At 45.3% G+C, this 27,238-nt stretch overlaps 2 protein-coding genes across 2 annotated transcripts in view; one reads left to right on the top strand and one right to left on the bottom strand.

The window, feature by feature from the left end:
• HSPA14 (heat shock protein family A (Hsp70) member 14) overlaps nt 1-6,132 on the bottom strand; it is a 37,504-nt gene extending 31,372 nt beyond the window's left edge. Inside the window, exons 1-4 of the mRNA XM_082253208.1 lie at nt 5,965-6,132; nt 2,863-2,943; nt 2,684-2,766; nt 1,011-1,059 (exon numbers count right to left, since the gene is read on the bottom strand). Coding sequence (XP_082109334.1) covers nt 1,011-1,059; nt 2,684-2,766; nt 2,863-2,943; nt 5,965-6,021 — 270 coding nt within the window. The 5' untranslated portion in view covers nt 6,022-6,132. The remainder of the gene's footprint in view (nt 1-1,010; nt 1,060-2,683; nt 2,767-2,862; nt 2,944-5,964) is intronic.
• Nucleotides 6,133-6,236: 104 nt separating this feature from the next.
• The window catches only part of CDNF (cerebral dopamine neurotrophic factor), a 59,597-nt gene continuing 38,595 nt past the window's right edge, over nt 6,237-27,238 (top strand). The window contains exon 1 of the mRNA XM_082253210.1: nt 6,237-6,338. Within this exon, the coding sequence (XP_082109336.1) occupies nt 6,251-6,338 (88 nt within the window). The 5' untranslated portion in view covers nt 6,237-6,250. The remainder of the gene's footprint in view (nt 6,339-27,238) is intronic.

Genomic DNA, 27,238 nt, shown 5'->3' with positions numbered 1-27,238 from the left:
ACCAAGTTCATAATATTTCCTCCCCCACGTGCCCCTTCCCCTGACTTCTCTGTCAAGATCGATGGCACAACTATCAAACCGTCTCCACATACCGAGGTGCTAGGTGTTATTCTGAACTATCCTTTAAGCCCCACATCCAATCACTATCCAAAGCTTGCTGCCTTAACCTACGCAATATCTCCAAAATACGTCCCTTCCTTACCAATGACACCAGAAAGCTCCTAATTCACTCCCTGGCCATCTCTCGCCTCATCTACTGCAACTCCCTTCTCATTAGCTTATCTTTACATAGGCTATCCTCCCTTCAGGCCATCACGAATGCTGCCGCCAGACTCATCCACCTTACCAACCATTCAGTGTCTGCTACTCCTCTCTAGAGGCCAATCCCTCCACTGGCTTCTGCTCACCCAAAAAAAAAAATTCAAAATACTAACAACCTACAAAGCCATCCACAACTCGTCCCCAACTACATCACTAACCTAGTCTCAAAATACCAACCAAATCGTTGTCTTTGTTTCTCCCAAGACCTCCTGCTCTCCAGTTCCCTTGTCACCTCCTCCCCTGCCCACCTTTAAGACTTTTCCTGAGCCTCTCCCATCCTATGGAACTTCCTACGCAAATCTGTCCAACTGTCTCCTACACTGTCCACTTTTAGGCAATCCTTAAAAACCTTCTCTTCAGAGAAGCCTATCCTGCCTCCATCCAACAACTGTACTTTTATTTTCTCCATCAGCTCATCCCCCATACTTATTACGGTTTGTATCACTTGACCCTTCCTCTTAGATTGTAAGCTGTGACGGGCAGGGCCCTCCGATTCCTCCTGTATCAAATTGTATTGTAGCTGTACTGTCTGCCCTCATGTTGTAAAGCACTGCGTAAACTGTCGGCGCTATATAAATCCTGTATAATAATAATAACCTTGACCATGCGCAAATGCCCCCCTAAAAAGGGTTACACAAGACATCCAAACTTGAACTGACCAGGCTGGAAAAACAATAATGTTAACTTACTGAACATTTGCTTTCAGAGATGTGCTTTTGAGCCTGGGGGTCTCTGAAGCTGGGATGCAAAAAGAAATAAAAGAAGTTAGAGGATATAAAAAGTAGAGAAACTCAAACAACCGATCTTAGTTTATATAAAGCTGAACTCCTGAATTGATCTGTATTGCATACTTACATTGCTGCAGCTTGACACAATGTAAGCATGCACATTTCCTACCCTAGGGGCCACTGGGGAAGTGGACAATCACTGTAGTAGTTAGCACTTCTACAGAGACGGCCACTATCTTCCAGATTCTGTGCCAAGTGGCTTCCCCTCTGTATACTCACTACAGGGAGTCGCTCACTCAGCAGCTCCACCAAAGAACGCCATTTTATTTTTTTTCCAATGCATACAAGGTTTTCTCTGGCTGAACGCGAGGTGGAAAGGAGGATTGGGGATGTCTCCTACTAGTTGGATCAGAGAACACCTTGTATTCAGTGAAAAAACAATACAAGGTGGTCTATGATTGGCAGCAGCGCTGACCCCCTGGGGTCAGTGTTCATTGGTGAAACTGCTCAGCACAGGACCCAGAAGATAGCAGCGATCACTGTAATAGCATCAACTACTACAGCTATTGTAAGCTACATCAGCAGCCCCTTGGGTATGCAATATGCATACAAACACTGGTGCAGGCCAGAGTAATGTAAATTATATCTGGACTTCAGGTTTAACTTTCCATTCCAAAAATAGCTGTATGTACCTACAATCAAAGAGCCAGAGCTCTACAAAGCCAGCAGCTATGCAGCCAACGTCTCTGAACCTGGGCATAGATGTTTTTTTCCCCTTTCAGTTAGAAGGCTAAATGGAAAAAAAAAAATGAACAGATTCCTCCATCCACACAAGCGAGGTGGATGGTGGAATCCCCCCCCCCCCCCGATCCACCAGGACATTATGTTCTGTGAAGTGAATCCCACTGATGTAAGAATACATTGATCAAAAAAAATTTCCAGCTTGTCTATTGAACAGAAATCATTCTAATGATCTATTTCTGTCAAACAGGGAGGGCCACACACAGATCGAAATTCAGACAGTCCCTGCCGAAATTAGATCCCCAACATTTCATATTCCTAATATGTACCTGCTGTACCATGTACTTGTAAGAAAAAGTATCCTGTTCTCTTTGTATTGCTTCCTTTGTTTGGAATCCCTGGTGTTCCTGCCAGTCCCTCTGTTTTCCTATTAAAAACTGACCACACTAGGCAGGAGAACACACTGTAGTGAGTTCTCTAGCTGTGCTGGGTACTCAACCTGCTTTCCTCAAATGATCAGACACGTCCTGACACCCTCACACACAGCCTTTCACTGGGAAAATCAGTGTACTGTTGCCCCCCCCCCCCAGCTTTTATGCAACTGAGAACAGAGGGAATGTGATCACTTATTTAAAAAAAAATAAAAAACATAAATATGTTTTAATATCTATACACAAATGTTTTTTTTTTTTTTTTTTGCCTTTCATTTCTATCTTAAACTGAATGGGTTGTTTTACAATCACTAAGTAAAAATACAGCTGGCACAGAACATACTGAGGCTCTTTATCTTGAAGAGTCATATTCTTTCATATGGCAATAGGCTCCTAGACTGCAATGTCCAGCTTCTACTCTAAAATCGCCCACCTCAACTGAAAGAAGAATTTGCAACATACCTCCTCCCCAATATTTGTTTCACTTTCACAATAGTATTTGCTGCATTTCTCACTCTGCTCTGTTTTGCTGCCAAGCCAACAAGCTGAAAAGATAAAATGGAGAAAGAATAAGCTAATCTTAGCTGGTTACCAGCTGAACCTGTGCCAAACATTAGGCTACAAATACAGAACTGCCTTACCACTTCATTTTCCAAGAAACCAACAACGGCAGGTGTCACTCTGTCACCAGCATCATTGGCGACCACATCAGCACGACCATCCTGGAAAAAGACAGAAAAACATGGGTCTGTTATGAGGGAAAAAACTGGTGACCAGAAGTAATGTAAGGGACAGCAGTGTCAGATACTGAAGATTCTCCTAGAGGATGTAGCTCCTAATGAGGACTCAGTGCCAGTCAGAGAGAGAGGTATTAAGACTTAACTGAAGAAAAATCAAAGTCCTCATTTACATTGGGGCTGTGCCCGCACTGCGTGGGTTAAATGCTTATTTAGATATAGGAGACTTGGCAAAGCAGTTTATCCTACCCGATTCTCCACTCCCACAGGTTTCTCTTCCTTGATAGGCTGGTCCTGGTAGCCTCTTCTCCCCTGAACGTTGGTGGCCTAAGGTCAATTGATGTTATCAAGACTGATGATATGCCTCACAATGGACGTGAAAACCCAGAGGGACAGTCCACTGCCAGGGGAGCGGAGGATCAGCTAAAAGTGCTTTAAGTACTTGGTTCACACATATGCGATGCAGGAACCCTGCAAATCCACTACGGGTTCCCGCATCACACTCGACTCACAGGCAATTCACACTGCCATATGCGAATCGCTGGGAGTGTCAATACAAAGTTAATGACACCCGCAGATCCCAATGCGATATGCAAACTGAACTGTCAATTCGGACATGAATCGGACCGCATAGATGTGAACACCCATGCGATCCGATTCTGGTGCAGACCAAAAAAAGGGTTCTGTGTAAATTTGGTCCAAATGCGATGCAAATTCAGCCATACAATCTGTATAGCTGAAATCACAACGCACAGACATTGCATGCGATTTGCAGAGTAGTGCGCTCCGAATCACATGCGATGTCTGACATTGCATATGTGTGACCGGCACTTACTGTCCCCTAGACAAACAATTAACCCTTGCAGTGCGAGCTCAGCCCCACAGCAAGGGACTTTTACTTTTCCTGTAGTTGAGCTTTAAAGGTTTATTTATGCAGGCTGCTTTTTACAAAATTTGATTTTTAAAATGATAGTCACTTAAAGCAGTTGTATCCTCACAACACGATGACAACACAACACAAAAAAAAAAAATGGCAAATTTAAGGCCTTTGCTATCTTTTTCAATCTTTATAAAACTTCCATTACCTTATTGCGCAGTTCTTTTGAAAGTTCTTTTCTGCTCCCCATGGTTCAGCATCTAGCCTGCTTAGTGCATCCATGCAAGTGCTAACAAACTCATTGACTATTTTACACAGACAATAATAACAATTGATACCAAACTAAGATCAGGTATACCAAGATCCACAACTGCCAGAAGAATTGTTTGACATAAAAAGAAAAACCCCACAGGTAACCTCAGGAGGAATAAGGGCTGCAGTGGAAAAATCAGGCCCCCCCCCTCATCCGTGCAGCCTATCTGTGCCCCCCCCTCATCCGTGCAGCCTATCAGTGCCCCCCTCATCCGCGCAGCCTATCAGTGCCCCCCCGCATCCGCGCAGCCTATCAGTGCCCCCCCTCATCCGCGCAGCCTATCAGTGCCCCCTTTCATCCGCGCAGCCTACCAGTGCCCCCTTTCATCCGCGCAGCCTACCAGTGCCTCCTCATCAGCGCAGCCTACCAGTGCCCCCTCATCAGCGCAGCCTACCAGTGCCCCCTCATCAGCGCAGCCTACCAGTGCCCCCTCATCAGCGCAGCCTACCAGTGCCCCCTCATCAGCGCAGCCTACCAGTGCCTCCTCATCAGCGCAGCCTACCAGTGCCTCCTCATCAGCGCAGCCTACCAGTGCCTCCTCATCAGCGCAGCCTACCAGTGCCTCCTCATCAGCGCAGCCTACCAGTGCCTCCTCATTAGCGCAGCCTACCAGTGCCTCCTCATCAGCGCAGCCTACCAGTGCCCCCTCATCAGCGCAGCCTACCAGTGCCTCCTCATTAGCGCAGCCTACCAGTGCCTCCTCATCAGCGCAGCCTACCAGTGTCGCCTCATCAGCGCAGCCTACCAGTGTCACCTCATCAGCGCAGCCTACCAGTGCCTCCTCATCAGCGCAGCCTACCAGTGCCTCCTCATTAGCGCAGCCTACCAGTGCCTCCTCATCAGCGCAGCCTACCAGTGCCTCCTCATTAGCGCAGCCTACCAGTGCCTCCTCATCAGCGCAGCCTACCAGTGCCTCCTCATCAGCACAGCCTACCAGTGCCTCCTCATTAGCGCAGCCTACCAGTGCCTCATCAGCGCAGCCTACCAGTGCCTCATCAGCGCAGCCTACCAGTGCCTCCTCATTAGCGCAGCCTACCAGTGCCTCCTCATTAGCGCAGCCTACCAGTGCCTCCTCATTAGCGCAGCCTACCAGTGCCTCCTCATCAGCACAGCCTACCAGTGCCTCCTCATCAGCACAGCCTACCAGTGCCTCCTCATCAGCACAGCCTACCAGTGCCTCCTCATCAGCACAGCCTACCAGTGTCACCTCATCAGCGCAGCCTACCAGTGCCTCCTCATTAGCGCAGCCTACCAGTGCCTCCTCATTAGCGCAGCCTACCAGTGTCACCTCATCAGCGCAGCCTACCAGTGCCTCCTCATTAGCGCAGCCTACCAGTGTCACCTCATCAGCGCAGCCTACCAGTGCCCACTCAAGAAAAACTTTTTTTTGTTTATCAAAAAAAATTAAAAACCCTGTGGTGTCTAAATACCATCAAAAGAAAGCTCCATTTGTGTGAAAAAAAAACGATAAAAGTATAATTTGGGTACAGTGTAGCATGACTGAGCAATTGCCATTCAAAGTGTGACAACATTGAAAGCTGGAAATTGGCCTGGGCGTAAAAGTGGCCAGTAGGCAAGTGGTTAAGCCTGAAGGGGCAGAAAGCACACACGTCAGCAATGAATGAGAGGTTATAGATATAACTATGGGTTATACATTCATGTATACAGTACTGCTCATACTGTGTCTGTCTCTGACCCTCCATAGACTATATGTGTATATGGTTGGCCCAGCACCACAATGAACATCGGCCCCCTATACGCTCCAGACCACGTGCCAGCGTTAACCAATCCACACCCGCTCTGTAAGGCCCCTTACCTTATACACGGCCACACACGCACACGTGCACCCCAAGTGCACACCGATCGCCGCCATACCGGTGTTTGGCACAGAGAATTCTCATACAGCCAATACAGTGTCAGTATGGTGAGAGCCTCCAGCCAATGAGAGAGCAGATGCGGTATCACTTCGCTCGCTCTGGCTCCCCTATTCAACCAATGTGGAGGCTGGCTGAACGGAGGGGGGCGGTCCTTGAACCTGTCCATTGAATATGACATCAGGGAAAGGGGGCGGAGCGGTGAGTGTACACCGGGTAGATAGGAGGATGAAGATGAGGCAAGTAGTAGGTTGGCTCCTAGTCGGTGTGGTGTGTGTCCTCCCGGTGACACGAGCTTCTGCGGCGGAGTGTGAAGGTGAGGGGGCTCTGCCTGCATGGAGTGCGGTGCTTCCCATGTGTGTATATGTACAGCTCACCGACACCTACCTCCGCTGGGCTGTTATATACCTACCTAGTGTCCCCGGACTGCCTCGTGTACACTTCTCTGGGCTTCCCCGGTGACACCACACTTCTACAATGTCCCCTCCCCCACCTCAGCTGACCTTTCACCTCTTCCAGCCATGTCCTACTAGTGCTCGGCCTGCGGCCTGTGCTCCTTATTAGGCTGGGTGTTATTATTATTATATTATTATTATACAGGATTTATATAGCACCAACAGTTTGCACAGCACTTTACAACATGAGGCAGAAAGTACAGTTCCATTACAATTCAATGCAAGAGGGCCCTGCTCATTAGAGCTTACAATCTAGGAGGGAGGGTCAAGTGATGTAAAAGGTAATAGCTGTGGGGGATGGGCTGAGAAAATGGAAGTACAGGTGTTAGGTGTGGGTAGGATAGGCTTCTCTAAAGAGAAGGATTTTCAGGGATCGTCCAAAAGCTAATAGAGTAGGAGATAATCAGACAGCTCGGGGTAGGGAGTTCCATAGGAATAGAGAGACTGAAAAAATATAAAAATAAATAAAACCAATCATTAAATATTTGCCTATACTGTTAAAAATCCAGTAATACACGGTCTCACCCTGCTCTGCACATGCCCAATTGCTCTCTATTTTTAGACATTGCCATGTCTGTAAAGGCCGATCTGCTGAAAGTCAGAAAGAATAATTAAACCCTCCTATACTTTACAGTTAAGGAAGCTGCTTCTGTTTGATCTGTACCTGCCATGGTACTGTACATGTGATCAGTTATGACACCAGACATTTGATAGTTTGACAGTTTGTGGTTGAGAACACAAACGAATGTGACAGCAATCCCGGCATTCCAGGAATGTAACTTTTTTGAAACCGTTGTAATCGATGGGTTTAGTTCCGTGTCAGGATTTACTGCTGTTCATGGGCTCTGGGCTTCAGCAAAATGGCAGCCTCCAGCAAGAAGAAATAGGAGCAATACTGGAGGCAATTTAGCACACACAGTTATTTTGGTAGCATCATTATTAACCACTTGCCAACCGCTCACAGTAATACTACTGCAGCAGGTCGGCTCCCCTGGGTCCAGCAACGTAGACCTACGTTGCTGGACTCCTAATGATCTCGGCGGCGCTCCCGCTGTGTTTAGACACAGCAAAAGTCGGGCCGGAGGAGGAGAGACGGCGATCACCATCCCTCTTCCCTAATCGTTGGGGAAAGTGTGAGACGATCCGCCTGCTTATGTAAACAAAGCAGGCGGATCTTCTCTGACAGACAGGGAGAGATCACAGGATTCGGCATAACTGAACCTGCGATCTCTGTCTGTCACAGAACCCCCTCCCCCCACACACGTCAGTAAGCATGGGGCATACATTTAACCCTTTGATCACCAACAGTGTTAACCCCTTCCCTGCCAGTGTCATTATTACAGTAACAATGCATATTTTTAGCACTTATTCCTGTAGTAATGTCACTGGTCCCCCCAAAAGTGTCAAAAATGTCAGTTAGGGGTCCGATCTGTCCGCCGCAATGTCGAAGTCCCGCAAAAAAACGCAGATTGCCGCCATTACTAGTAAAAATAAAATGAAAATGACATAAATCTTTCCCGTAGTTAGTAAACACGTTTTTTTGCGGGACTTCGACATTGCGGCGGACAGATCAGGCCCCTGACATTTTTGGCACTTTTTTTTTTTACTAAAAATATGTAGCAGAAAACAAATTGGCCTAAAATGTTAAAACATTTTGATTTTTAATTTTTTTTTTTTTTTTTAGACTATTTTTATTTTTTTTTCAAAATTGTCGCACTTTTATTGTTTATATGGCAAAAATAAAAATCGCACAGGTGATCAAATACCACCAAAAGAAAGCTCTATTTTTTGTGAAAAAAAGGACATAAATTTTGTTTGGGTACAGCATCGCACAACTGCGCAATTGTCTGTTAAAATAACGCAGTGCCGAATCGCAAAATATGGCCTGGTCAGGAAGGGGGTAAAATCTTCCGGTCTTAAAGTGGATAAAAATACGCTCATTGAGAATTTTTTTGTCAGACATGTAGCTAAATACATTTTGGCCTAAATATATGACAAAAATTGAATATATTGGATACTTTTTAACGGTCAAATTAGAGAATGTAAGTTTTTCGCAAAAATTTCCCTCTTTTTTTTTAATTAATATCGCAAAAAAAAAAAAAAGTGCAGAGGTGATGAAATACCACCAAAAGAAAGCTCTGTTTGTAGGACAAAAGGATGTAAATTTTGTTTGGGTACGGCGTTGCAGGACCGCGCAATTGTCAGTTAAAGTCACGCAGTGCCAAGTTGAAAAAAGTGGCCTGGTCATTGAGCAGCAAAATCCTCCGGGGCTAAAGTGGTTAATGTGGAATGTTTGTTCCTTGCTAGAACATTCTATCTGTAAAATTCCTCTTTAAGAAAGCTTTTGGAAATCGCGTTAATTTATTTTTTATCAAATGAACAGAAGATAAATTCAAATCATTTTTAATATCTCTTTAAAAATATAGTTTAAAAAATGAATTCATAATTTCTTTTTTACATAATGTCACAAGTCAGTGTCCCTGATCCCCACTACACCAGTCATATGATGATGCTGTACAGCACTGGTGAAAGTAAAAAAGTGAAAAAAAAACTATTTAAATTCTTAATTTTCAAACAAAATTGTGGCAAAAAAATTACAACTTCAAAAAACTCACCATACCTCTTACTAAAAACTTTGAACTGTCTACTTTCCATAAAGGGGTCATTTGATGGTAATTGTAGTGTTCTGGCGTTTAGGGCTTCAAGAAATAAGATTGACTGTTACCGTAGTACATCACGATTGTTCAACTTTATATACCAGTTTGTAGATGCTATAACTTTCACTCAGACTAAATAATATACAACGATTTGTGTTATTTTTTTAATCAAAGAAATGTAGCAGAATATATTTTGGCCTAAATTTTATGAGGAAAGATTATTTGCAAAATTTTATATCAGAAACTAAGAATTATTATTTTTTTTTAGGGGGAACAGTGTTGCATGACTGCGCAATTACCAGTTAAAGTACCAGTGCCAAATAGCCAGAAATTCCCTGGTCCTGAAGGGGGTAAAACCTTGTGGTGGAGGTTAAAGAGGAAGTAAACCCTCCTCTGACACTTTTCCCTATAGGTAAGCCTATGGTAAGGCTTACCTATAGGTACTGTAAATATCTCCTAAACTTGTACCGTTTAGGAGATATTTACCTTTACATGCAGCCAGTGACGTCACTGGCGCATGCGCTCTGAAGGAACGGCCGCTCGTGCCGTTCCTTCAGAGCCCCGTGCCGTGGCTGTCGGCTCCTGCGCGCGTGCGCGGGAGTGACGTCACCGCAGCTCCGGCCAATCAGATGGCCGGAAGACGGGCGACTGGACATGTCGCCCGTCATAGAGGTAAGCGAGCGGCACGGCGGGGGGCTCGTTCTAAGGTAAGTATTTGATAATGAGCTAGTATGCGATGCATACTAGCTCATTATGTGTTTCTCTTTCAGGATGGAAAGAAAAAAAAAATTATTTTTTCGGTTTACAACCTCTTTAAGGTGAAATAGAACAAACGGAACAGAAAACAGCACATGTAACCAATAAGAAGGAGTTAACATTAATAAATTTCTGAAACATTTTGCGTTCATTTTACAGAAATTCGATTTTCAGTATCTTCTTCTTGTGTACACACCCCAAGGGGCACAAACCATAAGAAAACATCAGATCCTGCACATATATTGGTCACTTTTTATATTTGCACAAGGTTTAAACCACTCAGCTACAGCTCTTTCCTATGTGTTGGGTACTTAGAGTCATTGAAAGAGCAATTTAACATTGTGCAGAATTGTCAGACAATCCTATAGTAATGGGTAGTTTGTTTTATGTGCTCAGAGCAAGGCATTTGCATTAATTTGTATTGCTCTGTTGTGCTTTTTTGCCATTGGGGTAAGTCCTCAGTTTATAAATCTGACTATGGACTGTTGATCTAAGGCTTTAGATTCCACTATGCTAAGTAGGGATGCACCGAAATGAAAATTTTGGACCGAAAATGCAGGATGCCCTTGGCCGAAAACCGAAAATGACTTTTTCCCCCAAATACTTTTAAAATAGATCGAAGAGGGGCATACACCAAAAACAGGCAGCGACGTACACCTGTCGCTGCCACCCTGTCACAGTATATGTACTGTGATGGGTTGGCAAGTGGTTAATTTAATTACCAATGGTATTTGTATTATGCAGCATGAGGGGGTTAATGTATTGTCACTGCTGGTCACTCATCTATTAGAGACCGACCAGTGGCAGTTAATTAACCCCTTTGTGCTGCATTAGTGCAACCAGTATCAGTGTTAATTAACACTGGTTGCACTGACACTGGTTGCACTAATGCAGCAGTAAGGGGTTAATTAACTGCCACTGGTCGGTCACTAATGCATCAGTGACAATACATTAACCCCCTCATGCTGCATAATACTAATACCATTGGTAAGCTGCCTCAGCTACCCCCCCCCCCAACTGCCTTAGCGTCCCCCTCGGCAGTACACCCCCCTCTGCCTCAGCGTCCCTCCCCATCCCAACAATTCAATCTCCTTACTGTAGTGTCACTCTGCTGAGTGCTCCTCCAGTGCCCTTCATTCAAAAGACGTGCCTCTGGCCGGCCGCCCGCCTCCCGGTGATGTCACTACTACTACGATCTGTGTATGAATGAAGTGACACACCGGGCGGGAGGGTGGACGAGCGGCCGCTAATACGGTAGCTGTAACTATGTGAGCTTCACTTCACTTCCCTGTCAGCGGGGAACGATGAGCATGAATGAACTGACCTGAAACCGGGCGGGGGGAGCGGCCGCTAATAGCTATAACTATGTGAGCGCTTCACTTCCCTGTCAGAGGAGATACATGCCTGACAGGGAAGTGAAGGCTCACATAATTATAGCTATTAGCGGCCGCTCCCCCCGCCCGGTGTCAGGTCAGTTCATTCATGCTCATCGTCCCCCCGCTGACAGGGAAGTGAAGGCTCACATAGTTACAGCTACCGTATTAGCGGCCGCTCGCCCGCCCTCCCGCCCGGTGTGTCACTTCATTCATGAACAGATCATAGTAGTAGGGACATCATTGAGAGGCGGCGGGACTTTTTAAACCTGCGCTGCGCCCTCCTCCCTTCCTCACGACGGCCATTAATTTCGGCATTTTTAACCCATTATCGGCCGAAATGGGATTGGCCCATTTTCGGCCGATAATTTCAGTGGCTGAAATTTCGGTGCATCCCTACTAATTAGATTCTGATGCTTCTTCAAGTCACTGAATGTCTTCCCCAATATGACCTCCCACTGTTTAACCACCTCCAGTCCAGGCCAATTCTGACATTTAACAAATAAAACGGTGGTGCAAAGCACCTGTCCCCTGCGCTCTGAGTGGTGCAATTCTCTATCCACCTCAGTCACAAACTTGTAGTTGTTGAGAACTATCGACGCGGCAACACTGGATAACTTTGGCCTTGCAGCCCCTTACAAGACCAGGGTAGTCTGGGATCACTGAAAATGACAAACACAAGGGCGCACCGGCCAAGTGCATTATCCTTTTAAAAGGTTTATTTAAAATGAAAGGTATAAAAATACTCAAATGAGTTCTTGATAAAAGCATATCAAACAAGATATATAGTCCTCAGCATCAAGATCCAAGGGTATGCCATCCCCTGAAGCTGTATAATTTACGCGTTTCAAGGCATACATGCCATTTAGGATCTAAAGGAAGAGGCTAATGCCTCGAAATGCGTAAGTGGATACACACTGTACAACTTTTATTGATAGATTCCCTTTAGATTTACCTTCAACTTTGTAGTATAAGGGCCTGCCTAATTGCATACAAATTAAAGGTGTTTAGATTTGACCTCATATTATATGGTTTTGGTAAATCTAAAGGCCCGTACACACGTACCGATCGTCGGCCGAACGATCGGCCGTCTTTTGTCGTGTCTGCTGAAAAGTGCAAAAGACTGCACACGAATTTTGTCGGCCAACAACAGCCGACTGCAGAAGTGATGTCATGTGATGGTTAACTTTCCGTGTGTTTTTTCTTTTCTGAGCATGCCCAGTCTTGCAAATCGGCTGTTTGTTGGCCGAATTCTGTACTGACTGGCGAACAATCGGCCGTTCTGGTGTCGGCATACAAAAATTTTAATGCCTGCACAACAGATTCTGTTCGGCCGAAAGTGCGCTGTCGGCTGTCGGAAGCATCATACTAACAAGCCGAAAATCGGCCGATCGGTCGTCGGCCGAATCTTTTCTGCCGACAATCTGCACGTGTGTACGGGCCTTTAAGGAAATAATCTAAAGACAATTGTATAGTGTGTATGGCCCATTAGCCTATACAGCTTCAGGGGACGGCATACCCTTGGATCTTGATGCTGAGGACTAAATACCTTGTTTTATATGCTTTTATCAAGAACTCGTTTGTATTTTTATACCTTTCATTTTAAGTAAACCTTTTAAAGGCCGGTGCGCCCTTGTGTTTGTCGTTTTAAAATTCTGACATTTCTCTCATGCATGTAAAAATCTGCATTTTTATTTTTATTTTTTTTTAACTAGAAAATTACATAGAACCCCCAAACATTCTATACATTTTTTAAGCAGAGGCCCCGGAGAATAAAATCTTAGTTGCTGCAATGTTTATGTTGCACGATATTTGCTGATTTTGTCAAGTGCAGATTTTCAGAAAGAAATACATTTCAATTTTAGTGCACACAAACGCAATATTTTTTCCTGTATAAGAGATCAGACAGCTGTATAGGTTCTGGGATTACTTGTATAAGAAGCCCATTGCTTAATCTAAAAATGGCAATGATGGTGGAATTACTATTTCCTATGTATGATGATGGGAAGTGGTTAAATTGTAATATTGTTGATCTTGTTTTTTTTAGTATGCCAACTTTAGCCCCCCCCAAAAAAAATGTGTATTTTCATGGTACACACTTATGCAGACCCTGCATGGCCAGTTAAACCTCCAATCGCTATACACTAGGAGGCAAATTAGATCCATAAGGAAACGGGAAAGTATCTGCAAACATCTAAAACTGTCCCAATAGTTATTGCTTCTATGTAATGCTTGCTGACTTTTTATGTTTTTGCCCTGTTATGCCATGGGATGATTAAAATAAAAACAGTGATAACTAAACAATTGTCCTCTGCTGTTTGCTTTTTGAGAGTGTTGGAATTTATTGTTTGCTTTTATTGTTTTAACAAATACTAAACATAAAATACTGTTACTATTTTTTTAACGCCCACATGATCTTTCATTTCAAATAATGTAAATACAATCCAGATGCATCAAAACAAAATGTGTTGAAAGTCTTCGTTTTGTATTCTTTAGAAGAAAATCCGATTTGTTTTTTTATGTCTATAAAGTCTGCTGACTGGAGAATTTTAGCTCTGACTTCGTAAGGGGTACGTTGGACCTTTTAGCCCCCGTTCACATCGGCGCAATTTGACAGGTCAAATCGCAGCCTATTGCCGGCAGTGGCACTGTCTGTCGGTGCAATGCCAACTTTGCTGTGCTACACTGATTTCGCCTGCACTACTTTTGGCGACTTCAATAGACATGCATGAACCTGCACATATGTGTTTTCAAGTCGTCCCCATAGTCAGACTGAAATGCGGCTTTGAAATTGTGCAAGTTTTAGATGAAGTTGCACTATTTCAAAGTGAACGAGGGCTTACAGAGAGATTACTAATCCCCCCCCCCCCCACCACATGAAGCCAGGGTAGTTCTCTTCATCTAAAGATCTAGTTACCGGTTCTCTAGTTCTCTCTTTAGCATTGCCCTCAGAGGATAGACTTTTACACCCGGGCTGTAAAAAGAAAATAACTAAGACTTTGTACAGCTTTTGTTTTGATGCACCTGGAATGTACACAGCTCAAAAAAAATTAAGGGAACACTTTGAAAACACATCAGATCTCAACTGGGAAAAATATCATGCTGGATATCTATACTAATATGGACTGGGTAAGGGCTCTTTCACACGGAGCGGACCGCATTGCGATCCGCACCGGCGCTTTTTTTTATTTTTTTCACGGAGCGGATGACACAAAAGCGGATGACATTTGTGTCATCTGCTCCGCATGTCCGCATATCCCATCCATTTGCGGATGATATAAGGACATAATGTAAGTCTATGGGCATTGCGGATGTCAGCGGATGACACCGCTGACATCCGATTTTGCTTCCGTTCCGTTTTTTACACGGAAGAAAAATAGGGTTCTGTTCCGTTCCAAAAAACGGAACAGAACTGAAAGGATGAAAATCGGATGTCAGCGGTGTCATTCGTTCACATCCGCAATGCCATTGACATACATTATGTCCGTATATCATCCGCAAAAAAATAGGATGATATACGGACATGCAGAACGCCCGTGTGAAAGGGCCCTAATGTGTTAGTAACAAAAGGAGGCCACATTGTTTGATGAAAATTATCAACCTACAGAGGGCTGAATTCAAAGACACCCCAAAAATTAAAGTGAAAAAATAATGCAGCAGGCTAGTCCATTTTGCTGAAACTTCATTGCAGCAACTCAAACTGGTACTCAGTAGTTTGTATGGCCCCCACGTGTTTGTTTGCGTGCCTGACAAGGGCTGGGCAATGCTTCTAATGAGACGACAGGTGGTGTCCTGGGGTATTCGGATGGATGGACCAAAACATAATGTCCTAGAGGTGTTCTATTGGATTCAGGCCAGGCGAACGTGGGAGCCATTCATTGGTATCAGTTCCTTCATCCTCCAGGAATTGGCTGCATACTCTCGCCACATGAGGCCGGGTATTGTCGTGCACCAGTGTAGGGTCTGACAATGGGTCCAAGTATTTCATCCCCATACCTATTGGCAGTCAGGGTTCCATTGTCTAGCCTGTAGAGGTCGGTGCGTCCATGGATATGCCTCCCCAGACCATCACTGACACACCACCAAACCGGTCATGCTGAACGATGTTACAGGTATTATAACATTCTCCATGGCTTCTCCAGACCCTTTCATGTCTGTCACTTGTGCTCGGGGTGAACCTGCTCTCATCTGTGAAAAGCACAGGGCGCAGTTGGCGGACCTGCCAATTCTGGTGTTCAATGGCAAATGACAATTGAACTCCACAGGGCCGGGCAGTGAGCACAGGGCCCACTAGAAGACGTTGGGCTCTCTGGCCACCCTCATGAAGTCTGTTTTCTGATTGATCAAAGATATTCACACCAGTGGCCTGCTGGAGGTCATTTTGTAGTGCTCTGGCAGTGCTTATCCTGTTCTTCCTTGCCCAAAAAGCAGATCTGTCCTGCTAATGGGTTAAGGACCTTCTATGGCTCACTACAGCTCTCCTAGAGTAACTGCCTGTCTCCTGGAATCTCCTCCATGCACTTGAGACTGTGCTGGGAGCAAACCTTCTGGCAATGGCAGGTATTGATGTGCCATCCTGGAGGAGTTGGACTGCCTGTACAACCTCTATAGGGTCCAGGTATCTCCTCATGTTACCAGTAGTGACACTGACCCTATGCAAATGTCAGAAAAGACAAGTAGGAAAAATGTCATAGACCACCTCCAAAACAAGAATGGTTTTACAGTTGATGGCCAAATTGTTGCCTACCACATCTAGTGTACCTGTTAATTTCATAAACACCCAAGCAGTTGAAACTGATTAACAGCCCCCTCTGCTACTTAATTGACCAGATCAATATCCCAGGAGTTTTATTGACTTGATGCTGTATTCTGATTAAAAAGTGTTCCTTTAATTTTTCTGAGCAATGTAGTAAACTGAAAGTTTAGTTGAGCTTTAATTATGTGCATGTTGGGTATATGTGAGGGGTAAATATAACGAAGAACACTATTTTGAGGGTATTTTACACTTTGTCTAGAAAGCGCAGCAGAGTCTAGAATTAATATAAAAAAAATAAATAAAGCTCAGCTGTACCACAACTGCCCAGTAGATGGCAATACTGCACTAAGATTGAGATTTGAATCTGACAGCAAACAATAGTTTACCTGGAAGCGTTACATGAGCCGTATATGAATCACACAGGAACTGCACTGCATTCCTGTTTAATTTATATCCAATTCAGTGTGGTGCAATTTGAGCCTATTCATTTTGCATGCACAAACTTTGGCACCGGAATGCAACTAGCTTGTGTGGTCATTCTGTTCTATGCGATCCAGTGCAGGGCAAATGGACTGCATTTGTGACCTGCATTTGGAGCTTTAACCCCCCCCTGGCGGTATTCTCGATTGTGGCTCGGGGGTTAATTTTCAGTACCAAAAGCAGTAACCCCGAGCCACACTTGGGATTACCCCAGAATGGCCGATTGCCAGCACTTGCCTTCCAGTTCCCTTCCCTGCGAGTGTTGCGACGGCGGCGGCAAATTCAAAAGTGTAAATACACAAATGACATGATACAAAGCTGTGATCCTAACGGATCACACTGTATCATGCCATTTCACCACAGGATTTCACCTGGTGACTTTTCCAGTGCCCTGCCTGTGCTTTGTACCTGAAAAATTTTGAACGACCATGGCATCCAAAAAGCGTTCTTTTTGCGCAAATGCGCTTTTATACAAACTGGAAAACAGCGACAGCGAAACGTTACTTGAAGAACTGAGCTATAGCGATTCGTGTGAAAATTCGTCATCACGTACAGAAAGTGACGACAGCGACAATTCTGATGTCTTTCTGGCACAGAGCTTGTGGAATTTGGGAAGTATATCAAATGATTCTTCACAATTTCCAATGGAGCTCTGTGCCAGAAAGAGACATCAGAATCGTCGCTGTCATCACTTTCCGTACCTGATGATGAATTTTCCCACGAATCGCTCAGTTTTTCAAGTAACTCAGTTTCGCTGTCGCTGTTTTCTAGTTCGTCTAAAAGCGCTTTTGCACAAAAAGAATGCTTTTTGGACGCAATTTTCCAGGCACAAAGAACTGGAAAAGCACTGGAAAAGTCACCAGGTGAAATCCTGTGGTTAAATGGCATGATACAGTTTAATCCGTTATGATACAAAGTTGTGATCCTGTCATTTAGTGTATTTACATTTTTTAAATTGCCGCCGTTTCCACCCCCTGCGTCGCAACGCTCGCAGGGAAGGGAACCGGAAGACAGGTGCCAGCATCGGCCAAGCACACAGTGGGAGGACGGCGGGGGATCGGAGGGGAAGGTGAGTTTAAAATGTAAAACAGATTTCCATGCAAAAGAATGTACCGCTTTTAGCACAGAAATCTGGACATAATCAGACCGCCAGGGAGGTCAATATTGAACCGACACCTGCCACAGATCGCAAGGGCAGTGCGATTTGAATGCGGTGCTGGAAACCTCCACATTGTCTCATCACAGGTTTTCTTTTAAATTACTTCTACTCCATTGATAGTAACAGAACACTGTCTATACTAAATTTCTCTATATTGTATTTGGCCAAAGGCAAAGCTTTTTTTTTTTTTTTAGTTTTTGATATAGTGGGGAGGAATTAGAACATTTGTCAGTTTTTTTTTTATTGCTGCCTTTGCCCCATTAAGGAGAATCACCATCTTGATTTGTCCCGTTTTACCATTCTCTTTGAAAGTAAAGAAAATCCCAAATTTTGGATTGTCCCCACAAAGGTAATAGAGGGGAATTCTTCCAATTGGGACACTAGTTCTGGTGACCTTGTGGGTAATTTGCAGGAATTTCCTCCCACTTCCTGTTTGGCTTTGGGACAGGAAGTAAAACGAAAATCTCCAAGATGGAACACAGATGGTGAAACAAAATCTGACAGGGGTTATAACACTCCCTTACTCTTAACCAAAATGTAAAACAAAAAAAAAAATGTTGTCTATAGTTCTACTTTAATCCCTTTGTGATTCCCTTACAAAGGCTCGACACAAATGTCTGCAACATTCATCACAACCTGCATATTGTTTTATACAGAATGTCATGTGCTCATGCTGCACATATTTTTCTGCATCATTTCTGATTCTGTGTTTACACACAAATGAAAGACCTTGGAAGAGCATTGCTGGGACAGGATATGGGATGTGTCTATGACTGTAGCTGCTTCTATTGTGGAAATGAGAACCAGAAATGGTGCAACACAGAAACCTAGTTGTGATATTGGTTTCTGCTATTTCCATTGAGCCTTTGACAGCGCATATCAAAGAACAATGACTGAGAACTGTAAATGCATACAAGATAAGTAAATATGATAAACAGCAGGTTTTGTGGACTATTACAATTTTTTTGGCTCTTACCCATTTTAGCTGAATGATTTTACAGACTGTTCTGTGGCTCATAAAGCTAATGCGAGTTTTGAACCAACAAAAAGTCAGAGAACTCTAATGGCCCATGCACACTGGATGTTATCAAAACGTCGGTAGAAATCTGTAGCTGTAGACTGAAGCCCCGTACACACGTACCGATTGTCGGCCGAACGATCGGCCGTCTTTTGTCCGGTGCTGTCCTGTCGGTTGAAAAGTGCTAAGGACTGCACACGAATTTTGTCGGCCAACAACAACCGACTGCAGAAGTGATGTCATGTGATGGTTAACTTTCCGTGTGTTTTTTCTTTTCTGAGCATGCCCAGTCTTGCTCATCTGCTTTTTGTCGGCCGAAATCTGTACTGACTGAGGAACAATCGGCCGTTCTTTGTTGGCCTACAAAAATTTTAAAGCCTGCACAGCAGATTTTGTTCGGCCGAAAAGTCGCAGTTGGTTGTCGGAAGCATCATACTAACAAGCCGACAATCGGCCGATCAGACGTTGGCCGAATATTTACGGCCGACAATCGGTACGTGTGTACGGGCCTTTAGTTTTTCAGCGTCTCTTAGCTTTTTTTTTCTAGCAAAACTATACTCCCACAAAAGCTTATGGCTCAAAAACCATGATAAAAGCTGAACAGCAGCGTTTTTCAGCTTTTATCAGAGTTAGAGCGTTTTTACGGCTGAAAAACTCCTCAAAACCCACTAGTTCTGGGTTTTTTTTCCAGCCAGAAAATGCCCCTGACAAAATCTGCTGATAACAGCCTATGTGTGCATGGACACATAAGATAACATACTGGGGAGTTTACTGGCTGCAAAAAAAAAAGGTCCGACGCCACAGCTATAAAAACATCCGGTGAGCATGAGGCCTAATACCAAGATGAAATCCAATGTTTTCTGGTTTTCATTCACACAAATCATTGTGCTGTTTGCAACTGGAACACTGCATTTATTTGCAACATGTTGCAATGTGTCACAGAGCACTGCAATGCAGGTTAAGGAAAAAAAAAAAAAAACATTTTGGTTTCTGTTAACAAAAAACCCACTTATCAGCCCAATGCTTTTAAATCCTGATGTCAACTCAAGTGCATTTATCATGTTTTAAAGCAGAGTTCCGGCCTCAAATACCTTTTTTAACTAAAAATATCTCTATAATACTAATCCATCGCCCTTTACAGAACCGTTATTCTCATACTTACAAGGTGTACAGTATCGGATTTTAGTCAAAATCTTACTTTTAAAAATGCTGTCTGGGCGTGGCCATCTTGGATGTGGGCATCTGAAGCCACAGTGTAATCTGCTGTGTGCTTCTTCCTGATTCCAGGGAGTGTTCTGGGAGTTCTTCCTGATTCCAGACTCCTGGGAGTGATGACAAACAGCTCCCAGGATGCAATGCAAAGGCGGAAGTGATGTCGGTGGCCGCGGCCACCGAGGGGGGAGAAGGAGGAAGTACAATAAAAAATGCCCTGAAAAAAGTAAGGGACCCCTGAAAAAAATTGAAAATGCCCAATTGTTAATCAGCATAGTGAGCACTCCAGGAATCACTAAAGTTTCAAAATAAGCCGGAACTCCGCTTTAACATGCGTAGATGTGCTCTAAATGCAATCGAGTACAGTAGTGTGAATGTAGCCTGAGGATTTTCATACACAACCTTGCTCTAGCAGAGGGAGCAGCCAAAAGGTCAGTATCCTAATATTTTTCAAAACCCTTGTTTGCTTCTTTCTAAGCTTTTGTGTCATTGTTCTGTACCAGAATAATTTCCATATTTCATTGCACATGTTACTGGATAAGGCTTGGAAGGAATAGGTGCTGAAGCAACAACTGGAGACATTGCAGGTCAATGTAGATCTTTGCCAGCGCACCATGGCTCAATCAATACCAGCCAAAAGTTTTATTGAAGAATGATCACGTCTCAATAGACAAAGTGCAACATTTTAGAGATGCATAGGACCCAATTTGTCAGGGATCACATGGATGGAATAAACCAATGTAATATACAGGTGCATCTCAAAATGATCAAAAAGTTATTTTTTGAATAACTTAATTCAAAAAGTGAAACTCCTATTTTATATAGATGCATTGCGCACAGTGATATATTTCAAGCATTTTTTTTTCTTTTTAATTTTGATGAACATGACTTACAGCTAATGAAAACCCAAAATTCAGTATCTCAGAAAATTATATGAGACCAATAGAAATTTTGGCTTATTGAAAAGTATGTCCATGTACTGTATAGTATACACTCACTACTTGGTTGGGCTCCTTTTGCATGAATTACTTCATCCAATGCGGCGTGGCATGGATGCGATCAGCCTGTGGTTTGGAAGCCCAGGTTACTTTGATAGCGGCCTTCAGCTCATCTGCATTGTTTGGTCTGGTGTCTCATCTTCCTCTTGATAATACCCTACAGATTCTCTATGGGGTTTAGGTCAGATGAGTTTTCTGGCCAGTTAAGCACAGTGATACCATGATCATTAAACCAGGTATTGGTACTTTTGGCAGTGTGGGCAGGTGCCAAGTCTTGCTGGAAAATGAGATGAGCATCTCCATAAAGCTGGTCAGCAGAGGGAAGCATGAAGTGCTCTAGAATTTCCTGGTAGAGGGCTGCGCTGACTTTGGACTTGATAAAACACAGTGGACCAACACCAGTAGGTGTCATGTCTCCCCAAATTATCACGCACTGTGGAAAATTTTGGATTTCATTTGAAAATCAGGGTCCCAGAGTCTGGAGGAAGAGTGGAGAGGCACAGAATCCAAGTTGCATGAGGTCCAATGTGAAGTTTTCACAGGTCAGCGATTATTTGGGGAGCCAGTTAATGTGCTGGTGTTGACCCACTGTGTTTTATCAAGTCCAAAGTCAGTACAGCCCTTTACCAGGAAATTCTAGAGCACTTCATGCTTCCCTCTGCTGACCAGCTTTATTTGATGCACACTGCATCAAGTTGGTGTGCATGGCTGTCATCCCAGAAGGATGCCTCTTCTAAAGATGATGCAAAAGAAAGCCCGCAAACTGTTTGCTGAAGACAAGCAGACTAAGAACATGGATTACTGGAACCATATCCTGTGGTCTGATGAGACCAAGATAAACTTTTTTGGTTCAGATGGTGTCAAGCGTGTGTGGCGGCAACCAGGTGGGGAGTACAAAGACAAGTGTGTCTTGCCTAGAGTCAAGCATGGTGGTGGGAGTGTCATGGTCCTGGGGCTGCATGAGTGCTGCCGACACTGGGGAGCTAAAGTTCATTGAGGGAACCATGAATGCCAACATGTACTGTGACTGAAGCAGAGCATGATCCCCTCCCTTTGGAGACTGGGCTGTAGGGCAGTATTCCAACATGCTGACGACCCCCAACACACCTCCAAGATGACCACTGCCTTGCTAAAGAAGCTGGGGGTAAAAGTGCTGGACTGGCCAAGCATGTCTCCAGACCTAAACCCTATTGAGCATCTGTGGGGCATCCTCAAATGGAAGGTGGAGGAGCACAAGGTCTCTTTTTTTTTTGAAAATTTGTATTTATTAAAGTTTTCACAAAACAAACAGACAGATACAACACAATGCCACGCAGGGCAGCACTAGAACAAAACAATTGACAACAGGTTCCCTTGCAGAGACTAAGTAAGCGAAGGGGGAGCTCCACATATCATCCCAGTCATCACCATCCAGGTCAGGCACTTCCTCCACCCAGCGTTCCCTACACCTGCGCACCGCTAACGGAGTGGTAACAAACAGTTCTTTATACAACTCCGAGAGGGGTTTCCGCATATCCGCCGCCTGCAAAACCGTTTCCAGCGTCGAAGCTTTAATCTCCACACGGGAGGAACCGAACTGTGCCAGAAATGCATGACGGAGCTGAAGATAGCGAAAAAGATATTGATTTGGTAGATTATAACGTGCCTTCAGGGCATCAAAGGTGCAAAGTTCACTACCGGAGATAATATCTCCCAGCAACTTTACCCCTCTAGTCGCCCAGATAGCAGGATCAGGAATCGAGGCAAAATTAGGAAACTTAGGATTCCACCACAGTGGGGAGGCCGGGGACACACCAGTCGCTCCAGGCTCCACCAGCGCCCGCATATGGTCCCAGGCTTTGATGGTGGAGCGCATCGTTCCCGTTAGCCTAAAGTGAGCCTTGGACCCGCGATGTAAAAGAAGACGAAGGCTCTCATAGGAACCCAAAACAGCCGCCTCCAGCACCGTGGCAGAATCCCCATCGTCCCCACAAAGCCAGCGACGTGCCACCACTCCTTGCCCAGCCAGAAAATATTTATAAAGATCAGGCAAGGCCAAACCCCCCTGACCCCAGGGCTCCTGCAACACCTGCATACCAATCCGAGGAGGGGAGTTACCCCAGATAAAGGAACCTATCAGGCCATGAACCCGGCGGAAAAACGAACGGGGGACCCACACCGGAGAGTTCCTAAGGAAATACAGAAAGACAGGGAGAAGTTTCATCTTTACTAGATTAATGCGCCCCAAAACCGACAAAGGTAGGTCACGCCACACCTCCGCCCTGCGTTTAAAGACATCCAGCAACGGGAGAAGATTAAGAGCAAGGTAGTCCGCCACCCTCACCGACACCTTGACTCCCAGGTAGGTGAACTCAGTAACCCATTTCAATGGCAATGAACCATCAGCCGCAGCAATAGCACTCGGATCTATAGGGAGCATGGTAGATGTATCCCAATTAACCTTAAGGCCGGAGAATCTGGCAAAAGTATCTAGGATAGTAAACACCGCACCTAGGGATGCATTGGGATCCTTCAAGAATAATAGCATATCATCCGCATAGAGCGCCAGACACTCCCTAATGGAGCCCACTTCCAGCGCACTTACCGCTGGAGACGCGCGCAGCGCAATAGCCAAGGGTTCTATCATCAGGGAGAACAGGAAGGGCGAAAGAGGACAGCCCTGTCTGGTCCCCCTACCTACCGCAAAAAAGGGGGACAGGGACAACCCAATTTTCAACGCCATACGAGGGTAAGAGTACAAGAGTGAAATCCACTTGCAAAACTTAGGACCAAACCCCATGCACCGCAGCACCAGCCCCATGTACACCCAATCCACCGTGTCGAAGGCCTTGGCTATGTCCAGGGACACCACCACTCTAGTGCCTACAGAAGCATGCGACACCTGTAAATGTGTAAACAAGCGGCGTAGGTTGGTGTCCGTGGACTTGCCCGGCATAAAACCGGTCTGATCAATATCTACCAGGGAGGGCAAAACTACTGCCAGTCTAGTAGGCAAGACCTTCGTGAGGATCTTGAGATCCACATTGAGCAGCGCAATGGGGCGGTAGGAGGAACACAGGGTGTGGTCCTTACCCAACTTAGGAAGGAGGACAACATACGCCTCGAGCATGGAACCCAGCAGGGCCCCCTCATCAAAACACGCAGCATCTAAGGCCTGGAGCCTGGGAGCCAATGAATCCGAATACTGCCTATACCATTCCACCGGGAAACCGTCAGGGCCCGGGGATTTATTGGAGAGGAAGGACAGAATGGCCTTCTCAATTTCCTTCAGTGTGATGTCATTGTCTAACCAAGCACAATCCCCACCCTCCAAGACTGGCACCGGCAACCCAGACAAAAGGCGCTCCAGTTCCTCCAGGTCATACGCAGGCAGGGGTGAATAGGTGTCAGCATAGTAATCCATAAAGACCTGAGAAATTTCCCCCGGATCCCTAACCAGCTCCCCAGTACTAGACGTAATACAGGGAACACTTACCGAAGTCCTCTGGTCCGCCACCAGAAAAGCCAGCAGCTTACCATTTTTGTCTCCCTTCTCAAAAAGTAACTCCGCTCTATGTTTTAAGTTGGCATGCGCAAAGTCAGTATCCAGCAAGGCCAGACGCCTCCTGGCCTCCTCCAGGGCCGCATAGGCAGCCGGCCCCGGAGCAGCCGAGTATTCTTCCTCCAACCTACGGACCTCCAGCAGAACAGCCTCTCTGGCAGCATTAGCCTCCCTACGGGACGCCTTAATCGCAGAGATGTAATGACCCCGCATGACAGCTTTAAAAGCATCCCACAGGACCACCCCAGCTGTGGAAGAGGCATTATCCTCCCAATATGCGGGCATATAGGGCTCCACCAGTTGCACCACCTTCTCCGTCTGCAGCCAGCCAGGCGATAGGCGTCACGCACCCCTACCCCCGACAACCCCCACCCGTAAAGTCAGCAGCAGCGGATTATGATCAGAGAGGCCGCCCGCCAAGTAGGTGGCATCCTGTACCAATGAAAGGCAAGACACATTAGCAAAGGCCAGATCTATCCTGGACGCTGTCCTGTGCACCCCGGACCAACAGGAGTAGCCCCGCACCCCAGGATTTTTCCAGCACCACAACTCAGTAAGTTGAGCCGCGGAAGACCAGGACACGAGTTCGGGGGCCAACAGTCTTCCCGGTTAGAGGAGTCCAGTCCGCCATCCAGGATAGCATTAAAATCCCACAGAAGGGGAAGGTGCATGTAAGGGGCCAGGATCACTAGGAGATCCACTAGAAGCTGAGAGTGAAACGGAGGAGGCAAGTAGACACTCACCAGTACCACCTGTTGGTGATGTATGTCCAAGAGAACAATGACATATCGTCCGCCAGGATCCGTAATTACCTTTTGAACCGAGCAGGGTGCATTCTTACCAAGCAAAATAGATACCCCACGGGCATAAGTGGAGTACGTGGCGTTGAAGATCCTTTGGATCCAAGGCCGCTTCAAAGCGAGCACCCTGCCCCCATCCAAATGCGTCTCCTGGAGGAGGATAACATGAGGTTGAACAGTTTTAATATACCGAAATACTGCTGTGCGTTTCACCTTATCATTAAGACCCCGCATATTCCAGGACATAATCTTAAATCAGCCATAGAACAGCAGAAGGGTAGATATAAGGAGGGAGCCGGAAGACCAGGCACAGCCCAAGGGCCAACCCGATCACCCAACCCCATCCACACATCCAGCAATATATACACATAAGCGATGCAAAAAGCGACCACTAGATGGAGCCTGGAGCCAAGAACAAAAACACCCCTGCTGTAATACCCAAAACTGAAAAAAGAAAAAACACAACAGGGTATCCAGCCTGATCCCAAAACCCAGTACAAAAATTAAAGGCATGGCTGCAACATAGAACAGCAGCCGGCAATACCCACGTCCACAGAAGATAGCCCTAAAAAGAGGCCGTCAGTCCCAAAAAAAGTGAAGGGAGAGAAAGCAAAATCAAAAAGGGACAAACAAGTGAAAGAGTGTACCAAACTCAAAAAAAGGGGCAAGTTCAACGACGTGTAGTAAACAGAGCTCCGATGAGCTGCAGGCCACTCCACAGCCCCAGGGACAGAAGCAGAGGATCTAATCCAGGGCAGTCCAGGGAACTCCAGAGCAGGGCAGAAGGTGCAAGAACGAAAAAAGCCCCCCCTGTATTGACTCAACAGCCAGGCAGTTATTAAGCAGGAGCATCAATTAGGGGGTACAGCAGGACAATTCACCAGAAACCGGAGACCTCAGACAGTCCGAGAGAGCAGGCCCACGAATAGAGATCAAATAGATTCCAACCAGTCCGCAGCCTCCCCCGCTGAGTTGAAGAAAAGGACGGATCCCTTATAATCCACACACAGGCGGCTCGGGTACATCATGCCATACTTCAGGCCCTTGGCCCTCTGGAGTTTACGTACTTCATTAAAGGACCTGCGTTTTTTCTGCGTCTCCACGGAGAAATCAGGAAACAACATTATCTTGCTGTTTTCAAACTGCAACTCCTCCCGTCTCCGGGCTTCAGATAGAATACGGTCCCTGTCGTGGAAGTTCGGAGCACAAGGTCTCTAACATCCACCAGGTCCGTGATGTCATCATGGAGGAGTTGAAGAGGACTCCAGTAGCAACCTGTGAAGCTCTGGTGAACTCCATGCCCAAGAGGGTTAAGGCAGTACTGGAAAATGGTGGCTACACAAAATATTGACACTTTGGGCCCAATTCAGACATTTTAACTTAGGGGGTGTACTCACTTTTGTTGCTAGCGGTTTAGACATTTATCGCTGTGTGTTGAGTTATTTTGAGGGGACAGCAAATTTACACTGTAATACAAGCTGTATACACACTACATTACATTGTAGCAAAGTGTCATGTCTTCAGTGTTGTCACATGAAAAGATATAAAAATATTTACAAAAATGTGAGGGGTGTACTCACTTTTGTAAGATACTGTATATACAGGGCTCAAAATTTCAAGTCCTGATGTTAAGAGTTACTCACTACTAGTTACCCCACTCAACATCTACTCATCCCTGCCCCTAAATGCCCTAATACCTCCCAGCATTCGTGCCAGTGGACATACTAATAACCCCCAACACAGGTATCAGAGGACACGTTAACCCCCCAGCATTGATGTCAGTGGACGCATTAATAATCCCCAGCATTGATGTCAGCAGATGCAATAATAACCCCAAAGCATTGATGTCAGTGGACGCCATAATAATCCACAACACATGTATCAGAGGACACATCAATAACCCCTAACACAGGTATCAAAAGACGCATTACCCCTAGCACTGATGTCAGTGACTGCATTAATAACTCCCCAGCACAGGTATCAGAGGACACATTAATAACCCCCCAGCACA

The sequence above is a fragment of the Pelophylax lessonae genome, assembly GCF_965119305.1.
Source record: "Pelophylax lessonae genome assembly, chromosome: 4".
In the NCBI taxonomy this organism is placed as follows: Eukaryota; Metazoa; Chordata; class Amphibia; order Anura; family Ranidae; genus Pelophylax; species Pelophylax lessonae.
The sequence above is the reverse complement of the archived record's forward strand: the minus strand, read 5'-3'. Positions and strand labels throughout refer to the sequence as shown.